At 38.5% G+C, this 27,409-nt stretch overlaps 1 protein-coding gene across 1 annotated transcript in view; it reads right to left on the bottom strand.

Moving 5' to 3' along the window:
- LOC123501426 (leucine-rich PPR motif-containing protein, mitochondrial-like) overlaps nucleotides 1-27,409 on the bottom strand; it is a 362,529-nt gene that overhangs the window by 211,003 nt on the left and 124,117 nt on the right. Inside the window, exons 14-16 of the mRNA XM_045250254.1 lie at nucleotides 13,699-13,894; nucleotides 4,424-4,640; nucleotides 3,651-3,764 (exon numbers count right to left, since the gene is read on the bottom strand). Coding sequence (XP_045106189.1) covers nucleotides 3,651-3,764; nucleotides 4,424-4,640; nucleotides 13,699-13,894 — 527 coding nt within the window. The remainder of the gene's footprint in view (nucleotides 1-3,650; nucleotides 3,765-4,423; nucleotides 4,641-13,698; nucleotides 13,895-27,409) is intronic.

Raw genomic sequence — 27,409 nt, forward strand, 5'->3', positions numbered from 1 at the left:
GATTCATAAAAGGAAAAATAAGGCAAAGAGAAACAATAGAAAGGTTAAAAGGAGAGAACGGGATGGTGGAAAACACAAAAAGTATGGCAGAACTATTAAATAGTAAATTTCAGGACGTCTTTACTAATTGATCCAAATTTGTAAGGCCACAGGGAAATAGAGAGACCGTCTATATGAAAGAGATTAAAGTAACCAAGTTTGAAATAAAAGAGTTAATGAAGGAATTGGATGAAGAGAAGGCAATGGGACCAGATGAAGTCTAAAGCAGAATACTGAAAGAATGTAGGGAAGAACTAGCAAGTCCTATATACAGCATCATAAAATGCTCAATATAAAATGGAACAGTACCAGCAGAATGGAAAAGAGCAGAGGTGGTTCCCATATATAAGAGTGGAAGGAAGGAAGAACCTTTAAATTACAGACCGGTATCACTACCTAATGTAATATGCAAGATGTGTGAAAGAGTAATAAAGCAATAATGGATCGAGTTCCTTGAGCACAACAAACAATTATCAAATAGCCAATTTGGTTTTAGAAAAAGGGCAGTCATGTGTAACAAATTTACTGAGTTTCTACTCTAGAATACTTGTTAGAGTACAAGAGAGAGAGGGATGGTTTGACTGTATTAATTTGGATTTAAAAAAAAAGCGTTTGATAAAGCGCCACATGCAAGAGAACTATGGAAGTTGGAGGAGAAGGGTGGCTTAAAAGGAAGCACATTGAGATGGATGGAAAATTATTTGAGGATGAGAGAAATAAGGACGGTAGTCAAAGATGATGTCTGAGAGATGTTAAAAAATATAGTTTCCCACAAAGATGTGTTGAGACTTGGAACAGTTTGAGTGAGGAAGTGGTGTCAGCAACAAGTGTGCATAGTTTTAAAGAAAAATTGCATAAGTGTAGATATGGAGACGGGGCCACACGAGCATAAAGCCCAGGCCCTGTAAAACTACAACTGGGTAAATATAACTAGGTAAATACACTAGGGTGGAGGAAAGGGAGATGAGGTGGTGACGTTCTGAGGTCACGGGGAGGGACAGGGCATGGACCAGAAAGGCAGGGTCAAGTGGTGGAGCTTTATGGCTTAGTTTTTGAGGGAGTTTAACCAATCATAGGGATCCTGAAGACTTCACCTGGTGTGAATCTGCCAGGTATTGCTACTGGAAAATATATGGACCAAGATTGGCAAGAAGTTTACGGCCGGTGACTGTACCATATTTCATGGCTCATATGACGCGTGGACTCATAAGATGCACCCAGTTTTGGCAAACATTGAAATGAAGAAAATGATCAGACTTAACCTCTGATTATGAAGTGAAGGATTTCACCAAACATTTAATGATTCTTACATGCACTGAGATCATCATTAGATCATAATAATTTGCATTTAAAAACATTAATATTTGCTAGAAGCCTACATACCAATCCTGTTGTGAGATGTAAATATGTACCTGACATATAGAGTCAGCAGTGACTGTGAGAGACTACAGGACTTATAATCATAATCTCTCATTTTTTATCATTTTTTCTTTACAGGTATGCAAGTTAAGAATGTTAAAAGATAGGTGGAATTTTAATAGTATGAAAGTGTGTCCTACCTCAAGGAGTAATGGCATCATACTAAAGAACTCAATGAAGCTTGCCTGTGTCAAGATGAAGATCACCAACCACGTATTTTGTTTTGGTTCATAAGGTGTATGGTCACTGAGGCTAATTTTTCCTGACTGGTGTCATTCTATGTGAATTACTGATAAGTATGACCAATCATATATAGTCACCTTGAAAGAAAGAATTGTTCTGTGGTGTAGTATCAATCATCACTCTGTTTACATGTGCAAAAATGTCTAGGGTTTGATTCTAGTGCCTCTGTTGCTGTAGACTTACCACCAACCACTGCCTCAATGCTGAGGATTGGCCTGATAGGACACAGGCTTATTTCCTGAAGCTTTCTGGAGAAAAGGTGTCTTATGAGCTATCAAATGCAGTACTTTCTGTATAGTATATATGAGTGTGACAGTAACATGACACCAAGAGAAATATTACTCATATATGCTACAATGACTCCCAAATATCAAAGTATGGCAAAATAAATGTAGAAAAGTCAAGTAGCCATACATCACAAGACTGTATTGCATGGAGAATGCTTATAAAAAACTATGTAGAGGACTTAGAGCATGGGGGGCATTTATTTTCATCAAACAGTACCCAAGGCCATGCAAGCAAAACAAACAGAGTGAGCAGGAGCCTCGCTTACTCCAAAAGTCTCTCTTCTTCAACTCAACATTTCTCAAAATCCAGAACACATACAAATATTTTGATGCAATCATTAGAAAGAATATTTGATAATGAATATGAGACCAATGTAATTTTCTATAGCATTATAGTTTACCTGAGAGAAGAGTGAATACAAGCTAATTTTTGGTGTTTACTGCTGAACTGCCAGCCTAGGGGGTGTCAAGATTGCTACCCAGGCTACTTCTTTAAGGGCTAAATAGTAAAAGTATTTCTTATGGTCAGAGAAGTTTGGGAAGAGGTATACACCACATATATATATAGTTTGAGAATAACTCTGTAATCTTGAAAATTTCAAGAGTGTGAGCATGAAAGCAGGTCAAGTCATTCTACACACTGACCCAAGATCAGCATTGGATTCAAAACAAGGAGAGAAAGTAAGAGGGAACAGGAAAGGGTTTACTGTCAGTTGCCTCAGATCTTTATGTTTTTATATGTATGAATATCAATGAAACTGTTAAAGGGAATTGAAAATATCAAGTCTCAAATGTTGTTTCAAAAAAAAAAAAAAAAAAAAAAAAAAAAACCAGCAGTAGGAGAACCAGGATAGAAGCAAGTTTCACAGAATGTTGAACAGTCTGAGGTTACAAAAGGCCAATAATGTTGAAAACCCCTCGGGCAATCAAGAGTACAAGTAGGCTGCTTCACTATGCAGCTAATGTAAAGTAATAGAATTAAATTAAAGGCCTTTGTTCATAAATTGGATCAAAGAAAGATGATTATAGTCAAAGCTGGAGGTGGACATTGAATTCACATAGTTTAGAGATATCAACACAAGGGAAATGGGTGAGAATATGCGTCACTTGAAAGTCACACAGTAAAGAATTTAAATATGGAGGATTTAGATGAAATAATAGCACAGCATAGATGAATTTAGTGGAAGTGACTTGATTTCATAGCAAGATATCACAATATTCTAAGAAGTCAAAAGTTTGAGTATACGAGCAAGTTGAACAAATGCAGACATGAATACAACTGTCTGCAGAAGACACTATATGGAGACAGAAAAGACCTGCTGTCGGTAGCCTAAGGCATCAGACTTTCAGTGAGGAATACAAGTAAAGGATGAAATTTGGAGGTGAAGAATATTCCACATATAGGGAGTCAGATCACAAAACGTTACAAAAATTATTATAAAGATAAAGGGTACATGAAAACACCTTAAATCTGAATCTCAAGGACAGCCAACACAGGGGATATTTCTCAGATAGGGAATTTGAAGCTGGTTTTGTGCTAGTAGCCATGAGAATAATTTCCATGTTAAAGAATGTGTAAATGAAAAAGCTGTAGACAAAAAGAAAACTACTGGTATTTCCAGCAAGGTGCAGCTTTAAACAAAACCAAAGACAAGAACTCACTTTTCCCCATCTTCCAGATTAATGCAGCGTGTGGTAAGTTCCTGCTTCATGGGAGTAAGACGATGTGTCTGGCAGATGGACTCAAATTCCCCCAAGGCAGACTCAAGATCATCACTGCAATATGAGTAAAATTAAATTGTCTGTGATAGCATATGTATAAAAAGAATAACAAAGCTTTCATGAAACTTGATTTGTGACTTAGTTCCATGGCATCTTCATGCAAATGACATCATGTACCACAAATAATGAACTCTATACTTGAGAGAGAGAGAGAGAGAGAGAGAGAGAGAGAGAGAGAGAGAGAGAGAGAGAGAGAGAGAGAGAGAGAGAGAAAATAACAATAAATCACATTCATGTGTCTGTGTGTGCAGAAACTCTTTATCAATTAAACTGTCCAAGTCACATGAAACATGAATGAAAACTTGTGAACAAAAATTCCATATATATATATATATATATATATATATATATATATATATATATATATATATATATATATATATATATATATGGCAATTACATGCTACTTGAATACATCCCAAGCTCTTATCAAAGTCCCTCATTAAGCCACTTACCTCTGCCTCTATTTCTCTTATTAGAATATCACTCTTGCTTTTTCCTATTCTTATTTCAAAACCTCGCTTAAAGAAAAAAATATATATACTTCAGAGGCAACTTTCATTTACAATCTAGTTATATCTTAACTTTCTACAACTTATCTCTCAACTACCTTTTTCTTTGCATCAAAAGGTAAATTTTATACAGATACAAACCTTGTGAGATGAACCTTGATGAAAGGATTAAAGAGAAGTGTTGAGGGTGTCACCACCTTGTGAGAGAGGAGGAGGTCCAGCACTTGGCGAGCAGACTGCACGGCAGAGTGTTCAGTCATGTACTCCAACAAACGCCTTACTTGGTTAGACAATATGGTGGTATCTTCCCCACCACTGCTCTCTTGCTCCACATGATGTTGGACCAACTTTACCACATCTGTGTACAAATTCATAATCATATCTAATGCTAATCTAATATAAAAATAGACAAATCATTAATGAGAATTGTCAGCCTGAAGACCTGCACCTCAAAAGAGAACAAAACTGTTTTGAAAAGCTTGATAAGCATATCTCAAAATCATTACAGAATATTTTCTTGATTCCTTGATGAGTTGCGATGATTTAAAGGTGAGTGTGCATTAGAAATAAATGTCATGGAAGTGCACTGTCATGCCCGATCTGGTTCCACTATACAAGCCTGCATTGATCATACAAAGTGGAGTGTTGTACTAGTGGGAAAGATAACACTCATAAATGATGGTTATGAGATAAACAATAGTGAAGATTTAATTATTTATATCAAAGTACCACAACATCTTAGTTGTATGGCATTACTAGAAAACGTTCAAAACAACTAAAATGATAGGCAACATATTTACAACAAAAATGTGGTTATAAACAGCAAAAATCACAAAAACTGCAAACATATAAATAAAAATGGGATTAACTGACTGACTTCATAGTTTAAGGCACCATAAAATCACACAGCAACAGTGAAAACACTAATAAAAAAGTAACGGTAAGGAGGAATGTAGTACAGTATCTGTTGTGGAATAATTATATAGTCTGCCTCAACTGAGAGCACTGAGAGGAAAGATTTGTGTTATGTCAATAGAACAGTGGCATAGCATAATGATGTCTCCTTTACTAGAAGGTTTTGTAATTAATCTATTAAAGTGTCATAGATGAAGAACCAAATTGTAACTTGGTGTTCTTTAAAGACAACATTTCCTTGTTTATACTCTCTCAATAGTATATATGTGATAAAATTATTCAGTTTTATGCACTGGATGTCCCCCTAAGAAAGTATACCCCTAAAATACTTACACTAGTGACTAAATTACCCTAAAAACCTTTCTATAACCTAACCTAACCTAACCAAATATGAAGCAGAACATCCAGTGTCAAAATTTTCCAACTCAATTTACCAGTTAACCTCTTCATTACCATGATGCATTTTCATATTTCTAGTGGTTACTATTTGGTGATTTTACACAGCTTCAGAAACTTATGTGAGAGATTAATTTATTGAAGACTATGGCCATTAATCTTCTGACCTCCATACACCCTTGCTAATGTCAATAAAATAGTACACAAATCTCAAGGTAAAAGTGAGTCCCAGTACTGAAGGGATTAATACCAACTGAACTGACTTCCTGGCTGCTGACTGAACACTCTACTTCATCAAAAGTAATATTCTGAGCTTCCTAGAGGTTAATGTTTGTGTATAGTCTATGCAAATATCATGAGGTGTACTATTTTAATATTTCCAAAAACTAATGATAATCAAATCAAATGGCAACAAGTTATTGAGTATGTGATATTTAATGGTCAAGTGTTATGAGCAGTGTGTTATAATGTTAATGACTACAATATGTGTTACACAACCCCCCAACAACAGGTATAACTCCACAAAGCAGAAACAATACTGTACTATTCAGATATTAATCAATATATGATTGTAATTGGTTCCTGACAATCCAATCATAAAGCAAACGATCGCATAGCACACTTATGAATGAATATGAAAATAGTAATACATAACAAGATATTTATATGTGTCCCCTAAAATGCATGAAAATCATGAAATATAAAATCTAAATACAATTACTGAATAAAGAACAAGAAATGGAAAAGTATAAGGTGTTATCATCAGTGTAAGAGTGGATAGGGCAACAGGTTTTGGTTAACATGTCCCATGCAGGTGATGACACAGTGTCGTCAGAAAAAATTAAATAAATAAAAAAATAAATAAATTGTGGACATTGCACATTAAATTCAAATATTCATAGAACATTCTCAGTGCATTACCAATTGCTCAAATTTTGACAGGTTATCCCTAAAGGCTGCCCGTGCTTTGTGTAAGTGCATGTTCTCAGGCACGGCTTGCCTTATGACTCACTACCCGCACCTCCTGTGCCAATCTCACATCCCTCAATCTGTTGTATTTTGTGGTGGTGGCAGTACCACATCAGTGTATTTCATGTTAGTTGAAATACTATATCACTGTATTTATCCAAACAAAAAGTAAATGGTGACCAATGCAGCAACATCATCAGCTGGTATTTACCGCTCACCATAGTGGGAGTAGAAAAGGCTGGGCTAAGACACATTTAGGCCTATAGTGAAAAAAATTTACATATAAAAACAGGTACTTAGAACCTATTTTTCTTTGGTTTTGGGACAAAAGGATCCCATTTCCACAATAAAAACAATTAGCTGCAGTGGCCGTGCATACAGGTTGAACCCCGCTTTAACGGCACGCGATTTACCGGAATCCCGTGTTTAACGGCAAAAATTTCCGGTGGGAACATAGTGTTGTCTTTAACGGCATTTCGGCATTTACCGGCATCGCCTAGTACCGATTCCGCCACACCGATGTACCGGCGCTGGTGTGCCGCTCCAACCCACGTGCAGTTTCCCGCCACAAGCGTTATTTCCCGTCTAGACAGCATAGAGAGAAGGCGATTCGTTTACTTTCGTCCTAGTCTTTGTTAGTTCGGTGATATATTTTGGCAAAATGGCTTCGAAAAGGCCTGCAGACTTTGGAAAAAGTGGTCCAAGTGAAAAGAAAAAGCGTTTGTCATTGACTATTGCACAGAAAGTTGAGTTATTGAAGAAGTTGGATAGTGGCTTACCCGTACGTAAGCTGTGTGAAATGTATGGGTGTGGTTCGTCTACTGTGTACGACTTAAAGAAACAGAAAGTGCAACTTTTAACGTATTTTGCTGACAGTGACAGTAAGAAGTTAATGAGCAAACGTAAGCATATGAAACCTGGAAAGTACGAGGACTTAGAAGTTTGTTTAATGGAGTGGTTTCGGCAAGTACGCAGTGAAGGTGTTAAGTTATCTGGTGACATGATACTTGAGCAGGCTAAAATATTTTTTGATTTACTGAACATTGAAGGTGAATTTCATTTGTCGAGTGGTTGGCTAGATCGGTTTAAGAAACGGCATGGCATTTCTGAAGGAACGACCTGTGGTGAGGCTAAGTCTGCCGATCACGAGAATGCTAAGCGGTATGTTGATGTTTTTGAGAAAATTATCAAGGATGAGAACTTAAGTCCAGAACAAGTTTACAATGCCAATGAGACTGCTTTGTACTGGCATTGCATGCCCCACAAGACACTACGCCATGAAGATGAGGGGGCACTTGAAGGCTTTAAAGAGCCAAAGGACAGGGTTACAGTATTGGCCTGTGCCAATGCTGCTGGGAGCCATCGCTGCAAACCTTTGGTTATCGGGAAGAGCCAGAATCCACGCGCGTTGAAGGGCATGCGAGTGTTGCCTGTCCACTATCGTGCAAACAAACGTGCGTGGATGACCCAGAAAATGATGTTGGAGTGGTTTGAGAAGATGTTCATTCCTGAGGCAAGGGAACATTGCACGAAAGCTGGCTTGCCCAAGGACTGTAAATTACTTTTGTTGCTGGACAACTGCCCTGGCCACCCCCCTGCTGATCAGATGATGAAAGACAACGTTTTTGTGACCTACATGCCTCCCAATTGCACCTCTCTCATTCAACCTCAAGATAAGGGAATCTTGAGATCAATGAAACGGAAGTATCGACGCATTTTTATGAGAAAAATGTTGATGGGTGTGAGTGAAGGGAAGACAATCGATGAGTTCAGGAAGGAGTACAACATGCGGAATGTGCTGTATGGGGTCGCTAATGCCTGGGACATGGTGGAAAAATCAACACTCCACAACTGTTGGCACAAGTTGTGGCCAAGTCTAATGTTCCAGGCAGAGGAGTTGGACAACATTGATGCTGACTTTGGTGGTTTTCGGGTTTCTGAGGCCAAGAAAACTGTTGGGGAAATTATGGAGTATGCAAAGCAGTACAGCAGTTCAGTGTCAAAGGAACTTCAGGATAAAGCTGTTGAGGAGTGGCTAGGCGTGACGACGATGGTCCTGTGGCACACGCTTACATGTCTCAGGAGATAGTGAGGATGGTAACCACCCCAGAAGAATTTAAGAAGGAGCAAAGGGAGGAGGACAGTGATGATGAGAACAGCACACAGGATGATGAACACCCGAAAAAGGTCTCACATGACAGGACCATCGAGTTGTGTGAAGAACTGATTTGTGCACTGGAGCAGAGGCCCTGCATCACAGAACAACAGATTATGCAGGTGTACAACATACAATCCACTCTCATCAAAGAAAAACCGAAACTTCTCAAACAGACTAAGCTACAAAATCTTTTCAAGGCTATGTGTGACAAGCGTACTCCTTCACCTCATCCATCATCTGCACCAGGACCATCATCTGCTCCAGACATCGTAAAATCCCAGTCTCCCTTCAGTTAGTACTGTTACACCAGTCAGTACCCCACCAGAGACCCCAGACATCAGCCTACCTGACATCAGCAACCATTCAGACCCTGCAGACATCAGTGATCGCCAGCAAGATATCACCCTTGCAGCCGTTCCTTCAACCTCCACTCCATCCATGCAACAGTAACTCCTCACCTACAGTAGTAAATAAGAAGACACCTGCGTTCTTGAGCGGAAGAAGCGTCCAGTACATGGTAAGAACATTAATTTTCGTTTTCTCCTAACCTAACTTTTTATTTTCTATTATTTTCTTATATTTTTAGTATTTATCGGCTTTAACGGCAAAATCGATTTAACGGCAACGGCAAATCCCCGAGCTTGCCGTTAAATCGGGGTTCAACCTGTATAATTAAAAATGGGGCAGCAGGTGACATGTTAAGAAGATCAGTAATGAATAATAGAGAGTGGGAGACAGGACAGAGCACTGAGGAACACCACTGTTAATAGATTTAGGAAAACAATAGAGGACATCTACCACAGCAGCAATACAGCACTTGGAAAAAGAAACTTGAGATAAAGTTGCAGAGAGAAGGATAAAAACAGTAGGAGGGCAGTTTTGAAAACAAAGTTTTGTGCCACACTCTATCAAATACTTTTGATATGTCTACTGCAACAGCAAAAGTTTCACCAAAATCTATGAAAGACTCAGTAAGGAACACCAAAAGATCACCAGTAGAGCGGCCTTGAGAGGAGCCATACTGGCGATCAGATAGAAGATTGTGAAGTGAGAAATGTTTAAGAATCTTCCTATTGAGGATTGATTAAAAACTTTAGACAAGCAAACGGTTAAAGCTATAGGGCAGGGGTTTATGGGATTAGAACAGTCATCCTTTCTAGGAACAGGCTGAATGCAGACACTCTTCCAGCATGAAAGAAAGGTAAAAGTCAAAAAGTATAGCTGAAAGAGTTTGACCAGGAAAGGTGCATGCACAGAAGCACAGTTTTTGAGAATGATAGTAGGGACCCCATCAGGCCCATAAGCCTTCTAAGGGTTTAAGCCAGCAAGGGCATAGAAAGCATCATCATGAACATCTTCAACTGAAGGTAAGAAATAGTCAGAAAGAGGAGGAGAGGGAGGGATAGGCCTAGAATCATCCAGGGTAAAGTTGTTAGCAGATTTGAGAGAAGAGTTCGGCTTTAAAGAAAGATGAGATGACAGTGGTGGCATCAGGATGAAATAAAGGAGGGAAGGATGAAGATGTGAAGTTATCGGAGATGTTTTTGGCCAGATGCCAGAAGTCTCGAGGGGAGTTAGAGTTAGAAAAATTTTTATATTTTATATTTATGAAGGAGTGTTTTGCAAGTTGAAGAACAGACTTGGTATGATTCCAGACATAAATCAAAAGTGCATGAGATTCAGGTGATAAAAGACTCAAGTACTTTTTGTGGGCAACCTCTTTATCAAGTGTAGCATGAGAAGAGACTGTGTTAAACCAAGGTTTAGAAGAATTAGGTTGAGACAAAGAATGCTAAACACTATCACCACTGTTATGTGTTCAGCACACAGAGATGGGTCTCTTGACACGGAAACAATAATCTTTCCAAGGAAAATCAGCATAATACCACCTCAGGTCCCCACAACTGGCAGAGGCAAAATGCTAGAGGCACCTCTGCTTTGGGAAATCCTGAGGAGGGATTGGAGAAATAGGACAAGATACAGATAAGAGAATGTGATCGGAGGAGCCTAATGGAGAAGATAGGGTATCAGCATAAGCAGAAGGATTAGAGATAAGGAAAAGTCAAGAATGATGGGCATATCTCCAAAACAGTCAGATATACAAGTAGGGTGTTGCACCAGTTGTTCTATGTCATGGAGGAGAGCAAGGTTCAAGGCTAGTTCACCAGAACATTCAATGAAGGATGAGGAAAGCCAAAGCTGAACACTGAAATCTCCAAAGATGGAGATCTCTGCAAAAGAGAAGAGGGACAGAATGTGCTCCACTTTGGAAGTTAAATAGTCAAAGAATTTACTATAGTCAGAGGAGAGAAACAGACAGTACAGATACATTTGTTTAGAAAGTGACTATTCGATCAAAGCCAGATGGTTGAAAACTCAGAAGAATCAAGAGCATGGGCACAAGAGCAAATCAAGTCAATGCACACACAGCCACAACATTCAGCTTCGGAACAAAAATGAGCATAGAGAAAGTAGGAGGAAACAGAAAAGGGGCTACTGCCAGATGTCTCAGGCAGCTGTTTCAATGAGGAAAAGATAAGATTTAGTAGAAGAAAGGTGGTGTTCTATGGATTGAAAATTAGATCTAAGACTGCAAAATTCACAGAAGTTAATGAAGAACAAATAAAGGGAGGTGATGAGACATGTATGATTGATACTGGAAGAGCAGTCTGATCCCAGGGCATTTATGATTCCCTCCCCGAAAAAGGACTAAGTAGTCTGCTAAGTTCAAGACCTACAAGGATCCCCAATTATTATAATGCATTCCCTCTGTAAGCTGGCATCTATCTGTCTTCCTTCCTTGACTGTGTGAGAGCAGCCTGGAAAACAGGTTTGAAGCTCAGCAGAATTTAACATTTAACGTACGGTGATCGTTTCGGGACGATTGTAGTGTCACGTGCAGAGAGGCGGGGATCGTTCAGGGAATCATGATTTTTCCACGCTAAACGTTTGAATCTCTCCCCCTCACTATTGGTCCTGGGGCAAGTGGAAGTATCTGGCAACTTTTCTCGCTAACTCCCTCGAGCCTTGAGATATATGTTCCCACATAATAGGTCATCTTTTCCCATTTGGAGGCAACATCTGGCAACCCCCGTGACCCGGAGGGAGGAAACAATACTCCAAGTGATGTTATTTTTTTTTTTTTTATTTATACGTTGTGGGGTTTTCACGGGAATTTATGGGCTAAAGGGGATACCTTTTGGGGTACCTCTTACCTCAAAGCCCACCCGCTAGGAAACTGTTGCCCCGAGTGAGGAAGCCCAACCTACACTCGGACCGTGGACAGGATTCGAACCCGTGCGCTTGGAGACCCCTCGGACCCCAAAGCACGCATGGTTCCACTGTACCACGGCAGCAGTCAGTGTTACTCTGTAGTGACATTGAGGATAGTGATGAAAATGAAGACAGTGATTTTTCTATCGAGACAGAAGAAAGTGAAGACTCCAGTAGTGATTCTGATAGTGATCTGGGAGACAGAGACCAACCCTCACAGCAACATTCATAAACCTCACATATTCCCTTCGAGCAATGTGCTGGTGTGTGTCACCCCTGGTTGCCTCTACAGGACTGTGCTTGTTGGCCAAGTCATGTGACTCCCATTGCTAATAAGAGTTGCCAGATTCCAATTATTATATAAATCCACAATACTTGTAATATGTGGTTTCTTTTTCTTTTCCTGTTTTGCACATCATTTCATATATCTGAGTGTAAAAGTTCCTACTTTTATATCAAATTCAAATGACTGAAAGAGAGAGAGAGAGAGAGAGAGAGAGAGAGAGAGAGAGAGAGAGAGAGAGAGAGAGAGAGAGAGAGAGAGAGAGAGAGCACGCGCACTGTATTATTGGAGCTTGGGGGGGTATTTCTTAGGGGCAGGTTCTGCCACAGGTTCGGGGAGAATTTTTTTATATGCAATAACTTGCTCTCAGAGGTCATAACATGTTAAAAACTACATCGTTGTACTGAAAATAACAAACAGAAATTTGCTTTTATAAGGAAAAAAATTTTAAGCATTTTGAACAGGTGTGATTTTTCCCCGCTGTAGCAAATGGAAAGTAAGTCAGCTCCCCGGATTTTAAGGGTTAAACATAAAACTAACACAACTGCACTAAACCAACTCTTTTAGTCACCTGTCTGGAATGGAGAGAGCTACTGAATGACACACAACTAAAACAAGGCAAATCTGCAAATCCCATGTAGCCTCTCTACAAAATTATTTGACTTAACACAATTTGAACAGGTTTAAGAGGTGCCTTTGAGCATAAATAACCACATATTTTACACTGTCTTGTCTATCCTTCTACACTTTACTATCACTATAATAATGTATTAAATCCAAAGCCCGCTACCAAAGAGTAAACACTTGGTAAAAGTGACACATCAATTAAACCACTAATTCTATGTTAGGAGTGTGATTTCTTTCAACAGTACACTTAACCCTCGGCTATCGCACCCAATTGGGGCCAAAATAGCTGCACCATAGCCGAAAATGCAATAGCCAAATTGAACAACTAATGGTGAAAATTGTTATTGGTGCCGCAACCACAAACTTTACTCCTAATATTCCTCATTTTTACCTTTTTTATAATTACTGTATAATCCATTGGTGCCAATTGAAACATGTCAAGATTATAACATAAAAAAAATCACATCAGCTCATTGTATTTACTGTACAGAGACTGTGTTTCATCTTGGCAGGAAGGCGGTTTTGGCCAATGAGTGCTCAGATATCCCATGACGTCATGGCTGGGCGCGCGATAGCAGGCATCTGAGGTCGCGATAATGAAATTTTAGCAGCTTTTCATGGGTGCGTGATAGCAATAAAACGCGATAGCTGAAGTCGCAATAGCCGAATGTTGACTGTATAGTCAAGTATAGTAAAGTCTTAGTGTGGAAGATAATTATCCTATTTTGCATAATTTTTGTGTACTTCTCACTCTCATTCTCTCTCTCACTCATCCACTCCTAAGCTTTGACTCACCTTCAGCCCTTCCTTGTTGTGCCATGAGCATTGCAAGCCGCAGGTATTTATAATGATTGAGTTTAACATCTGGCTCCCGTGCCATCAGCTCTTCAAGGTTGCTCAAGGCTTTCTCCAGTTCACCTGCTCCTACGTACATGTCCACCAGAAGCACATACACACCTGTGCCCAAAGGGATGCTCTCAGCCTCTAAGTTCTGTATCAGGAAAGGAAGAGGATTAGCTAAGACAGTTATGACAGTAGTAGTACAAATACATTATAATTCACTCTCACACACTCCCACATAGATATAGATATACTCAACTCTCATTTTTCTGGACTATATGGTGCAGGAACTGGTCCTTATAATGAAAAAAATCTGGATAAAACAAATGGGTCCTTCGTTTGACAAATATAGTTGTTTGTCTCTTTAGACTTTTTGAGGAACTGCAAAATTTACACTACTTTAAGTTCCCTGATGAACTAAACCTAAACAGACTTAAGGGGAGCGGCAAAAAAATGTGATTTTTTTACCAAAACCTCAAAATTGAGTTATTAATATTGGTTATCCTTGAAATGTCTACAGTTTTCTGTGAAAATGACAAGTTCCTATCTTAATTTCTTATATGTTCAAATTGCCTTTATTTACGCACTTTAAAGGTCTCTTTAAATGCCCCGCCACGTGGTAGGCAACATGATTTGTCGTTGCTTATGATTTTGTAGCATTTTTTTTTTTTTTTTTTTTTTTTTTTTTTTTTTTTTGCTATTTTCTAGTGTATTTATGTTATAGACCTTCATATGGTAACATGAGGACAGAGCGGGAGGGAAGCTATGTGCCTTGTAGTAGGCTGTGAGGTCGGCAGTCATAGGCAGTGTCTTGCCAGACGTCTTGGAATGTAGATATGTAGCGCTCTGCAGCTAATCATCTTTTGATTTTCCACACTTTCCCTTCACTTTAGAACATTGAAAGTCATGGGTTGTCAATCAAAGATGAAGACCAACCAGAGAGAAAGGATGAAGAAGCTGAATGAGAGGAGAAGGGAGGAAGAAGAGGCCTAAGATCTCAGTCACTCGGAGCAGCGACATCCGCCACCACCCACTCATGACCTGAACCCCGTCACACACGTTTCCTCTCCATCACACCACCTCAGCTTGTTCCCTCAACCTCACAGCTGTCAGCTTCACCATCACAAGCAACAACCAAGTCACGAGAAACAACAAGGATGGATACACATTTTCATCTTTTGATAAGCAAGATTCTTCCTTGTGAACATGAAAAATTCATTATTTTTCAGTCACAACTTGAAAGTCTGGTATTAAGAACATGTACCAAATGCTGGGGTACCAAGACAATGGAGGAAACAAATAACAAATGACACCTACATCACTGTCACGTGTTCCACATGCGGTGACAGTGACATGCCAGTAACACCACGTCACTTGCTGGGAAGGAAAGAGACCTCACTGAGCTGAACTGCAAGCTTGTATATGAACTACAAGCTTGTATATGAGGTAATAAATTACCTTGGCTGTGCAGGATTGAACAGCATTGCCCAGGGACTAAGCATGTAGCCAACAAACTTCGTGACATGCACTGCTCAACAGAAAACGGCTCATATCTCAAAACTAAAGTTACTGATATATCGAGCACAATATCTCTGTTAGTTTTTAAATAATTTCAGATATAAAGGTATCATGGAAAAAAAGAAACAGGATTTTTTCATCGTGAGACATTTAGAAAAAACTATTTGTATGTCTGGAAAAATTTAAAAAGGAAAAAAGGTAGTTTTTTTCAGCGATATTCAAATTCTTTTTTTTCAAATATGAATAACGATAATCAAAATGTTTCACGATGGAAAAAAAAAAGCTACATACATCTACAGCAAGTACACTTACTTTCAAAGTGGTAGGCTGAATAACATTACAGAAATAGCAAAGAATGTCGATGCTATTTATTACCGTTTTCAGCGCGTATTATAATTTTTCTCTGAAACTGTGAAACTACTGATCGTATTTCAATAATATTTGGAATTCTTGTAATTGAGGTACTAATACATAAACACACCAAATTTCATGAGAATCTTATGAAAAAAAAATTACACCTTTTGAGTAAAATGTGTCACCTCCCTTTAATCTAAATTAATCTAACTACTGTATATTGCAGCTTATAAGTCAATCTAGTGCCTGGTCCACAATTCCACCTTTATTTTTTATACATCATACTACCTCTTTCATCCCTGAATTCAGAAAAATCCTTGTCCATAATATCCTCAGTTAGTTTCTTTAGTCTAACAGGAATTTCAACGTACCGTTGGTTTTCAAACGATGGCATAAGTTTTGATTATGTCATACATCTGGCAGAACTACTCTGTTCCATTTCTCTCTCTTGTCCTTCTTTCTGTATATACAATCCACAACTTATTTAATATGGAGACAGGAGAACCTATGGCCCCCTGACTCCCGCCCCCTGTACATATGTCTAGGCCAGTCTCCAGCTCCTGTTGTAGCATTTTCTCTGCGAGCTGCTCAGATACATCCAATCAGCACAATATCCTGGGTGTGTGTGTGTGTGTGTATATTTACCTAGTTGTATTTACCTGGTTGTAGTTTTACAGGGCCTGGGCTTTATGCTCATGTGGCCCCATCTCCATATCTACACTTATCCAATTTTTCTTCTGCCGACAGCACCAGGTCTTCTTTGTCTATTTTTTCAATATCATTTACTATCTTATACATTGTTATTAAGTCTCCACATTCTCTTCTATCTTCTAAGGTTGGCAGCCCCATTCCCTTCAGTCATTCTTCATATATGAGATCCTTTAATTCCGGCACCATCTTTGTAGCAATCTTCTGTATCCTTTCCAATTTTCTTATATCCTTTTTAGAGCTTGGAGACCATACCACTGCTACATATTCCAGCCTTGGATGTATCATGCTTGTGATGATTTTTCTCATCATATCTTTATCCACGTAATGAAATGCCACTCTTACATTAGTCAACATTTTATATTATAGTCCAAATATCTTGCTTATGTGTTTATCAGGGCTCAGATTTTCTTGTATGATCACACCAAAATCTTTTTCCTCTTTAGTCTTCATTATTTGTTCCTCTCCCATCAAATAGTTCCATACTGGTCTTCTCTTACTCTTTCCTAGTTCCATTATGTGACATTTCTTGGCATCAAACTCCAATTTCCACTTCCTGCTCCACTCATAGATCTTGTTTAAATCTTCCTGCAACAACAGACAGTCCACTCTGGTTTTGATAACTCTTAGCAACTTTGCATCATCAGCGAATAAATTTATATAACTGTTTATCTCAATGTGAATGTTGTTTACATAAACTTGAAACATAATGGGGGCTAACACTGATCATTGTGGCACTCCGCTAGTTAATTTACCCCAAGATGAGTATGTATCTCTGATCACAGTTCTCATTTCCCTATCCTTCAAATAATCTCTTGTCCATTCGAGCAAGGTTCCACGCAGTCTTCCTATGTTCTCTAGTTTCCAAAGAAGTCTTCTGTGAGGGACTTCATCAAAAGTTTTTTTAATGTCCAAGTATATTGTGTCTACCCATCCATCTCTGTTTTCAAATCCTGCAATAACTCTCGAGTAGAAGCTTAATAGTTTGATACACATGACCGCCCTGTCCTGAACCCAAATTGTATTTTCAAAATTACCTGCTCCTCTTTTAGAAATTTAACCCATTTTTCTTTGATAATTATTTCACATAACTTCCCTACGACACTTGTAAGTGACACTGGTCTGTAGTTTAGTGATTTAGTTGCCTTTCCTCCTTTAAATATTGGTATTACATTGGCTCTCTTCCACTCTAGTGGAACTTTCCCTTCATTTATTGAACTTGCAATTATTTTCCAAATTGGGTCTAGTAGTTGGTCTTTACATTCTTTTAACACCCAACCAGATACACCATCTGGCCCCATTACTTTCCTGACTTCCAACTTATCCAGTAATCTTTCAATATCCTCTTTGTGCACGGCAATCTCCTGTAATCCTTAGCAATCCAATGTCTTAGGTTCTGTGAAATCATCTTCTGCAGTGAATACCATTTTGAAGCTCTCATTAATTATTTCACACATTTTCTTCTCTGTTTGGTATTTCTTCTCTTCTTTAACTATTTTTAAATTGTTTCCTTATTCTTTGTTTTGCCGTTTATAAACTTGTAGAAAAGTCTGGGTTCATCCTTGCTTTTATCCACTACATCTTTCTCAAATTTCTTTCTTCCTCTCTCCTCATTCTAATATATTCATTTCTAGCATCTTTGTACAGTTGTCTGTTATAGTCATTTCCCTGCTTTAAGAGTTTCTTCCATGCTTTATCTTTTGCCTTTTTTGCTTGTATGCATTTAGCATTGTACCAAGCATGTATTTTTTTCTGAACTCTATAAAAAGGAATAAACTTTTTTACTCCTTCATTGTATTTCTGTAAGAATACATCATATTTCTCTTGTACAGTCTTTCTCCACCTAATATTACTCCACTCAATATCAGCAAAATAAATCCTTAATTTTTCAAAATCTGCTTTTGCATAATTTAATCTCTCTCCTTTATAATCTTCTCTGTAACTTATCTCATCTTCCTCCTGCATTTGCATCTCTAATGTCATATGATTACTTTTCCCCATTGGACTAAGGTATTGTATGATTGGAGGGGACTCTGTCTTCTTTGTGAAAACTAGGTCAAGCAACGATGGTTCCTCTTCTCCCTGCACCTTGTTGACTCCTTCACCCACTGGTCCACTGTGTTAACCATAGTTAGTTGTAACACTTTCTCACTCCACTGCCCAGCATTATCCATTACTTCCATCTCTTCAGTTTATATTTTTTACAGTTAAAGTTTCCAACTAAGAGTATTCTTCTATCTCTTCTTCTTATCACTTTATCAAGGCACTTTATCACCTCTCTTTGCATATCTTTATGTTCTTCTGATCCCCATGTATTAGTCTTTGGTGGAACATACGTAACTATAATTTTTCTTTTCTTCAAATCTTCTGTTCTGATTGGTGCTCCCATTACTTCCACTTTGTCCTCACCATATTGCACATCCTCCACACATATGTTATCACGAATCATTATTAGCACTCCTCCTCCCCCTTTATCCTTCCTGTCCCTACTCCAGGTATTATATCCATCCTCTTTAAAGTTGATATGGATCTCTTTTTTCAATTTTGTTTCAACGATGCACATTACATCCAGCTTTTCCTCTTTCAAATAATCCCGAACTTCCAATATGCTTGATAACAAACCATCTATGTTAGAATAAGTCACTCTTAATTTATTGCCTCCTCCACGACCTCCTCTTTTTCCTTAAGTACCACTTCTTTAGTCTCATATCCAGAACCCTTCAGTAAAAATTCTTCTTCTCTATCTCTATCATTTTCTCATTTTTTTTTCCTTAGCTTCACTTTCACTTCTTAGCACTTTCTCCTTTTTCCTTTCCTCTAAGTTCATATCTCTTTCCATCCATATTTTCTTGTATTCAACATCATCTGCCAGCTTCCCTTTTCTAGCCATAATTTCCTCTACAGCCACTTGAGATCTCATTCTCACCTTCATTGGTCTCCTACCCCCTTCACTGTACCTTCTCAGCCTGATCACTTCCTCCACCCCTGGTCAAATTCTTGTGTGCTGTCTTGTACTCGTTTAATAATGGTTTTGGCCAATTCCCTTTCTTCACGTTCTCTCGTGAATTTATTTGGATTTTTCTTTTCCTTCATCCCATATATTATGAAGCTTTCTTTCTTGTCCACTGCATCCCGCACCAAATCTTCCTTTTCCTTGATAACTTCTATTACAGCGACTTTTGTGTTCTCCTGAATTTGTCTACTTACCACTTCTGAAAATTTGACTTTTTCCTCATCTTGCTCCTGTTTCCATTAATTTCTTAGTTCTTTCAATTTGTTATCACCTAGACCACCTTCTGCCCTGTCTGTAATCCCATCCTGCACTTTATTCTGCAAGCTCTTTAAAGAGCTTTCATAATTTTGACATGTGGTTTTTAGAACGTCATTTTGCTTCCTTATTTCCTGAATCTCCTCTTTCAATTCCTGATTTATTGCACTGACTTTCTCACATTCAGCTACTCTAAATTTCAGGGCTGTGTTCTCCATTATCAGTCGGTCTTGTTTGTCCATGACACTAGACATCACTTCCTTCATATATCTTAATTCTCTTTCTACATTAATAAGCCTTCTCATATTACCTCGTTCATCCCTGAAACCCAAGAAATCCTTTTCCATAGTATCATCTGAGAGTTTCCTTAAACCAATAGCGGTTTCTATAAAGCATTGGTTATCACGCTACTTGGTTCTATCTCTCTCTCATTATTCATGTCTTATATATGTGGTCTAACACTTATTTAATTTGAAGATAGGAGAAACTATGGCCCCCTCTCCCCCTGTATATACATCTAGGCCAGTCTGTGAGTTGCTCAGATGCATGTGTCCTGCACAGTGGCAGCACGTTATGAGTGTGCGTGTGCGTGTGCGTGTGCATTTACCTAGTTGTATTTACCTAGTTGTAGTTTTACAGGGCCTAGACTTTATGCTCGTGTGGTCCCGTCTCCATTATCTACACTTATCCAATCTTACTTTAAAAGTATGCACACTCGTTGCAGACACTATTTCTTCATTCAAACTGTTCCACGTCTCAACACATCTTTGCGGGAAACTATACTTTTTAATATCTCTTACACATCTTCCCTTCCTCAGTTTCTTACTATGCGATCTTGTGCTTTGACTGGCATATTCTTCTCTTAGGAGCAGATACTCCTTGTCCACTTGGTCCATTCCGTTTATCAATTTATAAACTTGTATGAGATGCCCTCTCTCCCTTCTCTGCTCCAATGTTGAAAGATCCATAGCCTTTAGTCTCTCCTCATATGTCATCCCTTCAAGTTCTGGGACTATTTTTATAGCCATTTTTTGTAGTCTCTCCAGCTTCCTTATGTGTTTCTTTTTTGTGAGGGGCCACATTACTACTGCATATTCCAATCTGGGTCTTATTAAAGTACTTATCAGTTTCTTCATCATTTCTTTGTCCATGTAGTGAAATGCTATTCCAATATTCCTTAGCAAATTATATGTCTCTCTAAAAATTCTATCAATATGGCTTACTGTTTGATTGTTTTCTTCCATTGTCACTCCTAAGTCCTTTCCTTTTTTACTTTCTCCAGTTCTACTCCATATCCTATCTTATAGATTCCCTTGGGTCGTCTTTCACTCTTTCCCATTTCCATGACATGGATTTTGTCCACATTGAATTCCATTTTCCACTTTTTACTCCATTCCCAAATCTTATTTTGGTCTTGCAGTATTTCACAATCCTCTTTTTGCTTTATATCTCTGCACAGTTTCGTATTATCTGCAAACAGATTTATGTAGTCGTTCACTCCTTCTGGCATGTCGTTAATATAAAGGAGGAAAAGTATTGGTGCTAATACTGATCCCTGCGGCACTCCACTTTCTACTGCTCTCCACTTGGACTTCATATCTTTAACTACCGTCCTTATTTCTCTCCCCCTCAAATAATTTTCTATCCATCTCAATGTGCTTCCTTTTAAGCCACCCTTCTCCTCTAACTTCCATAGTAATCTTGCATGTGGCACTTTGTCAAAAGCCTTTTTTAAATCCAAATAAATACAGTCAACCCATCTCTCACTCTCTTGTACTCTGTGTATTCACCTAGTTGTATTCACCTAGTTGTAATTTTACAGGGCCTGGGTATCATACTCGTGTGGCCCCGTCTCCATATCTACACACATCCAACTTTCCTTTAAAACTATGCACACTCCTTGCTAACACCACCTCCTTACTCAAACCATTCCACACCTCCACACATCTTTGTGGGAAACTATATTTTTTCACATCCTTCAAGCATATTCCCTTGGCTATCTTTTTACTATGCGATCTTGTAGTTCTACTTAAGTTTTCCTCTCTCAACATCATTTGCTCATTATCCACTTCATCCAGTCCATTCAACAGTTCATAAACCTGTATTAAATCTCCTCTTTCTCTTCTTTGTTCCAAGGTAGGCAAATTCATTTCTTTTAATTTCTCCTCATAGGTCATTTCTGCCAATTCCGGAACCATTTTGTTGCCATTCTCTGCAATCTCTCCAACTTCCTTATATGTTTCTTTTTATAAGGGGACCAGACCACTCCAGCATATTCCAATCTTGGTCTAATTACCTTACTAATTAATTTCTTCATCATATCTTTATCCATATAATGGAAGGCTAATCCAATATTTTTTATCAAATTATACGTTTCTTCAAACATCTTATCAATATGAGCCTCAAACTGCCCATGGTCTTGTATTATCACTCCCAAATCCTTTTCCTTTTCCACCTTTTTCAACACTACTTCTTCACCCATCTTATATGACCCTCTTGGCCGTCTTCCACTCTTTCCCATCTCCATCACATGACTTTTGCTCAGATTAAATTCCATTTGCCACCTCTTGCTCCACTCCCAAATCTTATCTAGGTCTGCCTGTAAAATTTCACAATCTTCTTCACTCTTCACACACCTACCCAATTTCGCATAATCCGCAAACAAATTAATATAACTGTTTACTCCCTCTGGCATGTCATTTGTATATACCAGGAAAAGTATTGGTGTCAGCACCCTCTGTTCCATCATATTTTCCATCATTAGATTAAGAAATCTCTCTCCCTATGCTTCTTCTCCAACACCACTTACTAGATTTTCCCAATCCACCTCCTTACAATTAAAATCTCCTACTAGTATCACCTTTCTTTTTCCAGATAATACACTTTCCAAACTCTGTAAAGTATCCTTGATCATATTGTCGTATTCCTTTAATGTCCAAGAATTTGTTTTAGGAGGTACATAGGTCACCATGATTATTAATTCTTTTCCATCACTTTTTATCCTTATGCTTATCACTTCATGTTGTTCTTCCCATACCAAACCTTATCCACATTTATTTATTTCTTCGTCATAATCATAACTCCTCCTCCACCTTTACTCTCCCTATCCTTTCTCCATATATTATATTTATTATCCAAATTTATCTTTGTTTTTTCATGCAATTTTGTCTCAGTCAAACACACGATATCAGGCTTCTCCACTATCATATAGTCTTGCAATTCCAATCTACTTGACAGTATCCCATCTATATTAGTATACATTACGGTCCACCCACTGCTCCCTCTAGGGGTTCCTCCGTATTCCTTCTTTCCACATACCACTTTCTGACTCTCTCTCCTGTGTATTTACCTAATTGTATTTACCTAATTGTAACATACGGGAAAAGAGCTATGCTCGTGTTGTCCCGTCTCCATATCTATGAATGTCCAGCTTTTTCTTAAAATCATGAATATTCCTTGCGTTGACCACTTCCACGTCTAAACTATTCCATGCTTCCACCCTTCTATGGGGGAAGCTATATTTTTTCACATCTCTCCTATAAGTGGCCATTTTAGTTTTTCCCATGCCCTCTCGACATTCTTTCATTCCACATACACAGATCTTCCCTATCCATTTTTTCCATGCCAATCATCACTCTGTATATTGCTATCAGGTCTCCCTTTCTTCTGTTTTCCAGGGTCGGAAGTTGCATTCTTTTCAGTCTGTCTTCATAAGTCAAATCTCTTAAGTCAGGCACCATTTTGTTGCAGCCCTCTGTACTTTCTCTAGTTTCCTTATGTGTTTCTTTAAGTTCGAGCCCACTGTATTGTTGCATATTCAAGCCTCGGTCTTATCATTGCAGTAATTATTTTCTTCATCATTTCTTCATCTAAATATACGAACGCCACTCTTATGTTCCTCAATAAGTTCAATACTTCTCCAATTATTTTGTTTATATGTCTCTCTGGCGATAGGTCATTGGTAATTGTCACCCCAAGGTCTTTTTCTTCATGACTGGTTTTATGTCTTCATTTCCTATCTTGTACATACTCCTGATTCTTCTTTCACTCTTGCCAAACTCTATTTTCTTGCATTTTGTCGTGTTGAACTCCATTTGCCATGTACAGCTCCATTTCCATATTCTGTCCAAGTCTTCCTGGAGTAGTTCGCAATCTTTGTCACATCTCACTTTTCTTAACAATTTTGCATCGCCTGCAAATAGGCTCACATAACTGGACACCCCATCCACCATGTCATTTATGTAGACCGCGAACATTACTGGTGCCAACACTGATCCCTGTGGAACTCCACTCTCCACCAAGCCCCATTCTGATGGTCTGTCCTTAATTATTGTTCTCATTTCTCTTCCTACCAAAAGTCTTCCATCCATTTTAGTAAACTGCCATGCACTCCTCCTACCATTTCAAGTTTCCAGATCAGTCTCCGTGTGGTACCTTATCAAAGGCCTTTTTAAATCCAGATATATTCCATCAGCCCAACCATCTCTTTCCTGTATTACATCTATCACCCTCGAATAGTAACATATCAGGTTTGTCGTGCATGAACGCCCTTTTCTAAAACCAAATTGACACTCACAAAGTATGTCATTTTTCTCCAAGAAGTCTGTCCATCTATTCTTCACCACCCTCTCACACATCTTAGCTACCACACTTGTAAGTGACACTGGTCTATAGTTCAATGGGTCTCTCTTGTTACCTGATTTATAGATTGGGACAATGTTAGCTCTTTTCCAGTCTTGGGGCACTACACCTTCCCTTAATGAGGCATCAATTACTTCACAAACTTTTTCTGCCAGTTGCTCCTGCATTCTCTTAAAATCCATCCTGATACCCCATCAGGTCCCACAGCTTTTCTCACTTCTAAACTCCCCATCATATTCTTGATCTCCTCCACAGTTACTTGAAACTCCTTCATAATCCCTTTCTGTTCCATTACCAGTGGTTTGTCAAAAGCAGTCTCCTTTGTGAATACCTTCAAAGCATCCATTCATAGCCTCTGCCATTTCCTGGGATCTTCACTGCATACTCCATTTACTTCTAAACTTTCAATACTTTCTCTATTTTTGATGTTGTTGTTCACATGTCTGTAAAAAGCCTTGGTTGGTCTTTACATTTATCAATTATATCCTTTTCTTGTTTCTTTCTTTCTTCTCTTCTAATCAACACATATTCATTTCTTGCTCTTTTGTAACTTTCCCACTGCTTAATCCGTCTTTTCCTTCTCCACCTCTTCCATGCATCCTCTTTTCTTGTTCTAGCCTTTTCACATCTATCGTTAAACCAGTCCTGCTTTCCAACTTCTATGTTGTCTTATTGGTACAAATTTTTCTCACCTTCTTTGTATATTTTTATAAATTCCTTCCACTTTTCATTTGCTCCTTAGCACTCTTGAATTTCATCCAATTTGTCTCTTGAAAGAATTTCTTTAGGTTTCCAAAATCTGTCTTGGCATAATTCCATCTTCCCACTTTATATTCTTCATTTCTTCTAGATTTCTCTTCATCTATCACCTTGAACTCCAAAACTGCATGATCACTCTTGCTAAAGGGCACTCCACCCTCATCTCCTCAATGACCATTGGCTCTGTACTAAAGACCAAGTCCAGTCTTGACGATGCTCCTCTCCTCCAAACCTAGTATCTTCTTTGACCCACTGAGTTAACACATTTTCCATTGCCAGTGTCAATAGTGTATTTCCCATGTTGTCTCTGATCCTTCCATTGACCAGTCCTCCCAACACACCTCTTTACAATTAAAATCTCCCATCATTATAGTTCGTTCACAGCCACCCAACATTTCTTCCAGACATGTTCCTGTATCACTTATCATTTCTTCATATTCCTGTACTGACCATGCATTTGTCTTATGTGGTACGTACACCACTATGTAGTGCCTCTTTTTTCCTTCATTAGTTTCTGCTCTGATCTTTAGCACTTCTGCCTTTCCCATACCTTCTTTCACTTGATCCACCTTTATATCTTTTTTAACCAGCAACATCACTCCTCCTCCCGTGTGTGTGTGTGTGTGTGTGTGTGTGTGTGTGTGTGTGTGTGTGTGTGTGTGTGTGTGTGTGTGTGTGTGTATTTACCTAGTTGTATTTACCTAGTTGTAGATTTACACCTGGGCTTTATGCTCGTGTCTCGTCTCCATATCTACACTTATCCAATCTTACTTTAAAAGTATGCACACTCGTTGCAGACACTACTTCTTCATTTAAACTGTTCCACGTCTCAATACATCTTTATGAAACTATATTTTTAACATCTCTCAGACATCTTCCTTTTCTCAGCTTTTTACTATGGGATCTCGTGCTTCGTGTCTGTGTGTGTATTTACCTAGTTGTAGTTTTACAGGGCCTGGGCTTTATGCTCGTGTGGCCCCGTCTCCATATCTACACTTATCCAATCTTACTTTAAAAGTATGCACACTCGTTGCAGACACTACTTCTTCATTTAAACTGTTCCACGTCTCAATACATCTCATGGAAAACTATATTTTTAATATCTCTCAGACATCTTCCTTTTCTCAGCTTTTTACTATGCGATCTTGTGCTTCGGATGTCATATTCTTCTCTCAGGATCAGTTTCTCATTATCCACTTGGTCCATTCCGTTGATCAATTTATAAACTTGTATCAGGTCTCCTCTCTCCCTTCTTTGTTCCAGGGTTGGTAGATCCATAGCCTTTAGTCTCTCCTCATATGTCATCCCTTCAAATTCTGGAACCATTCTTGTAGCTATTTTTTGTAGCCTCTCCAATTTCCTTATGTTTTTTTTTTTTATGAGGGGTCCACACTACTCCTGCATATTCCTATCTAGGTCTTATTATAGTACTTATCAATTTCTTCATCATTTCTTTGTCCATGTAGTGAAATGCTACTCCAATATTCCTTAGCAAATTATATGTTTCTCTAAAAATTCTATCAATATGGCTTACTGGTTGATTGTTTTCTTCCATCGTCACTCCTAAGTCCTTTTCCTTTTTTACTTTCTCCAGTTCTACTCCATCTCCCATCTTATAGATTCCCACAGGTCGTCTTTCACTCTTTCCCATTTCCATGACATGGCTTTTGTTCACATTGAATTCCATTTCCCACTTCTTACTCCATTCCCAGATCTTATTTAGGTCTTCTTGCAGTATTTCACAATCCTCCTTTTGCTTTATAACTCTGCACAGTTTCATATCGTCCAAAAACAGATTTATGTAGCTGTTCACTCCTTCTGGCATGTCGTTAATATAAATGAGGAAAAGTATTGGTGCCAATACTGACCCCTGTGGCACTCCGCTTTCTACTGCTCTCCACTTGGACTTCATATCTTTAACTACCATCCTTATTTCTCTCCCCCTCAAATAATTTTCTATCCATCTCAATGTGCTTCCTTTTAAGCCACCCTTCTCCTCTAACTTCCACAGTAATCTTGCATGTGGCACTTTGTCAAACGCCTTTTTTAAATCCAAATAAATACAGTCAACCCATCCCTTTCTCTCTTGTACTCTATCAACTATTCTAGAATAGAAACTCAATAAATTAGTTACACAAGACTGTCTTTTTCTAAAACCAAATTGGCTATTTGATATTAATTTGTTGTCTTCAAGGAATTCGATCCATTGTTTCTTTATTATTCTTTCACACATCTTGCATATTACACTAGTTAGTGATACAGGTCTGTAATTTAAAGGTTCTTCCTTCCTTCCGCTCTTATATATGGGAACCACCTCAGCTCTTTCCCATTCTACTGGTACTGTTCCATTTTCTATTGAGCATTTTATGATGTTGTATAAAGGACTTGCTAGCTCTTCCCTACATTCTTTCAGTATTC

This window comes from Portunus trituberculatus, chromosome 9 (genome assembly GCF_017591435.1).
Source record: "Portunus trituberculatus isolate SZX2019 chromosome 9, ASM1759143v1, whole genome shotgun sequence".
In the NCBI taxonomy this organism is placed as follows: Eukaryota; Metazoa; Arthropoda; class Malacostraca; order Decapoda; family Portunidae; genus Portunus; species Portunus trituberculatus.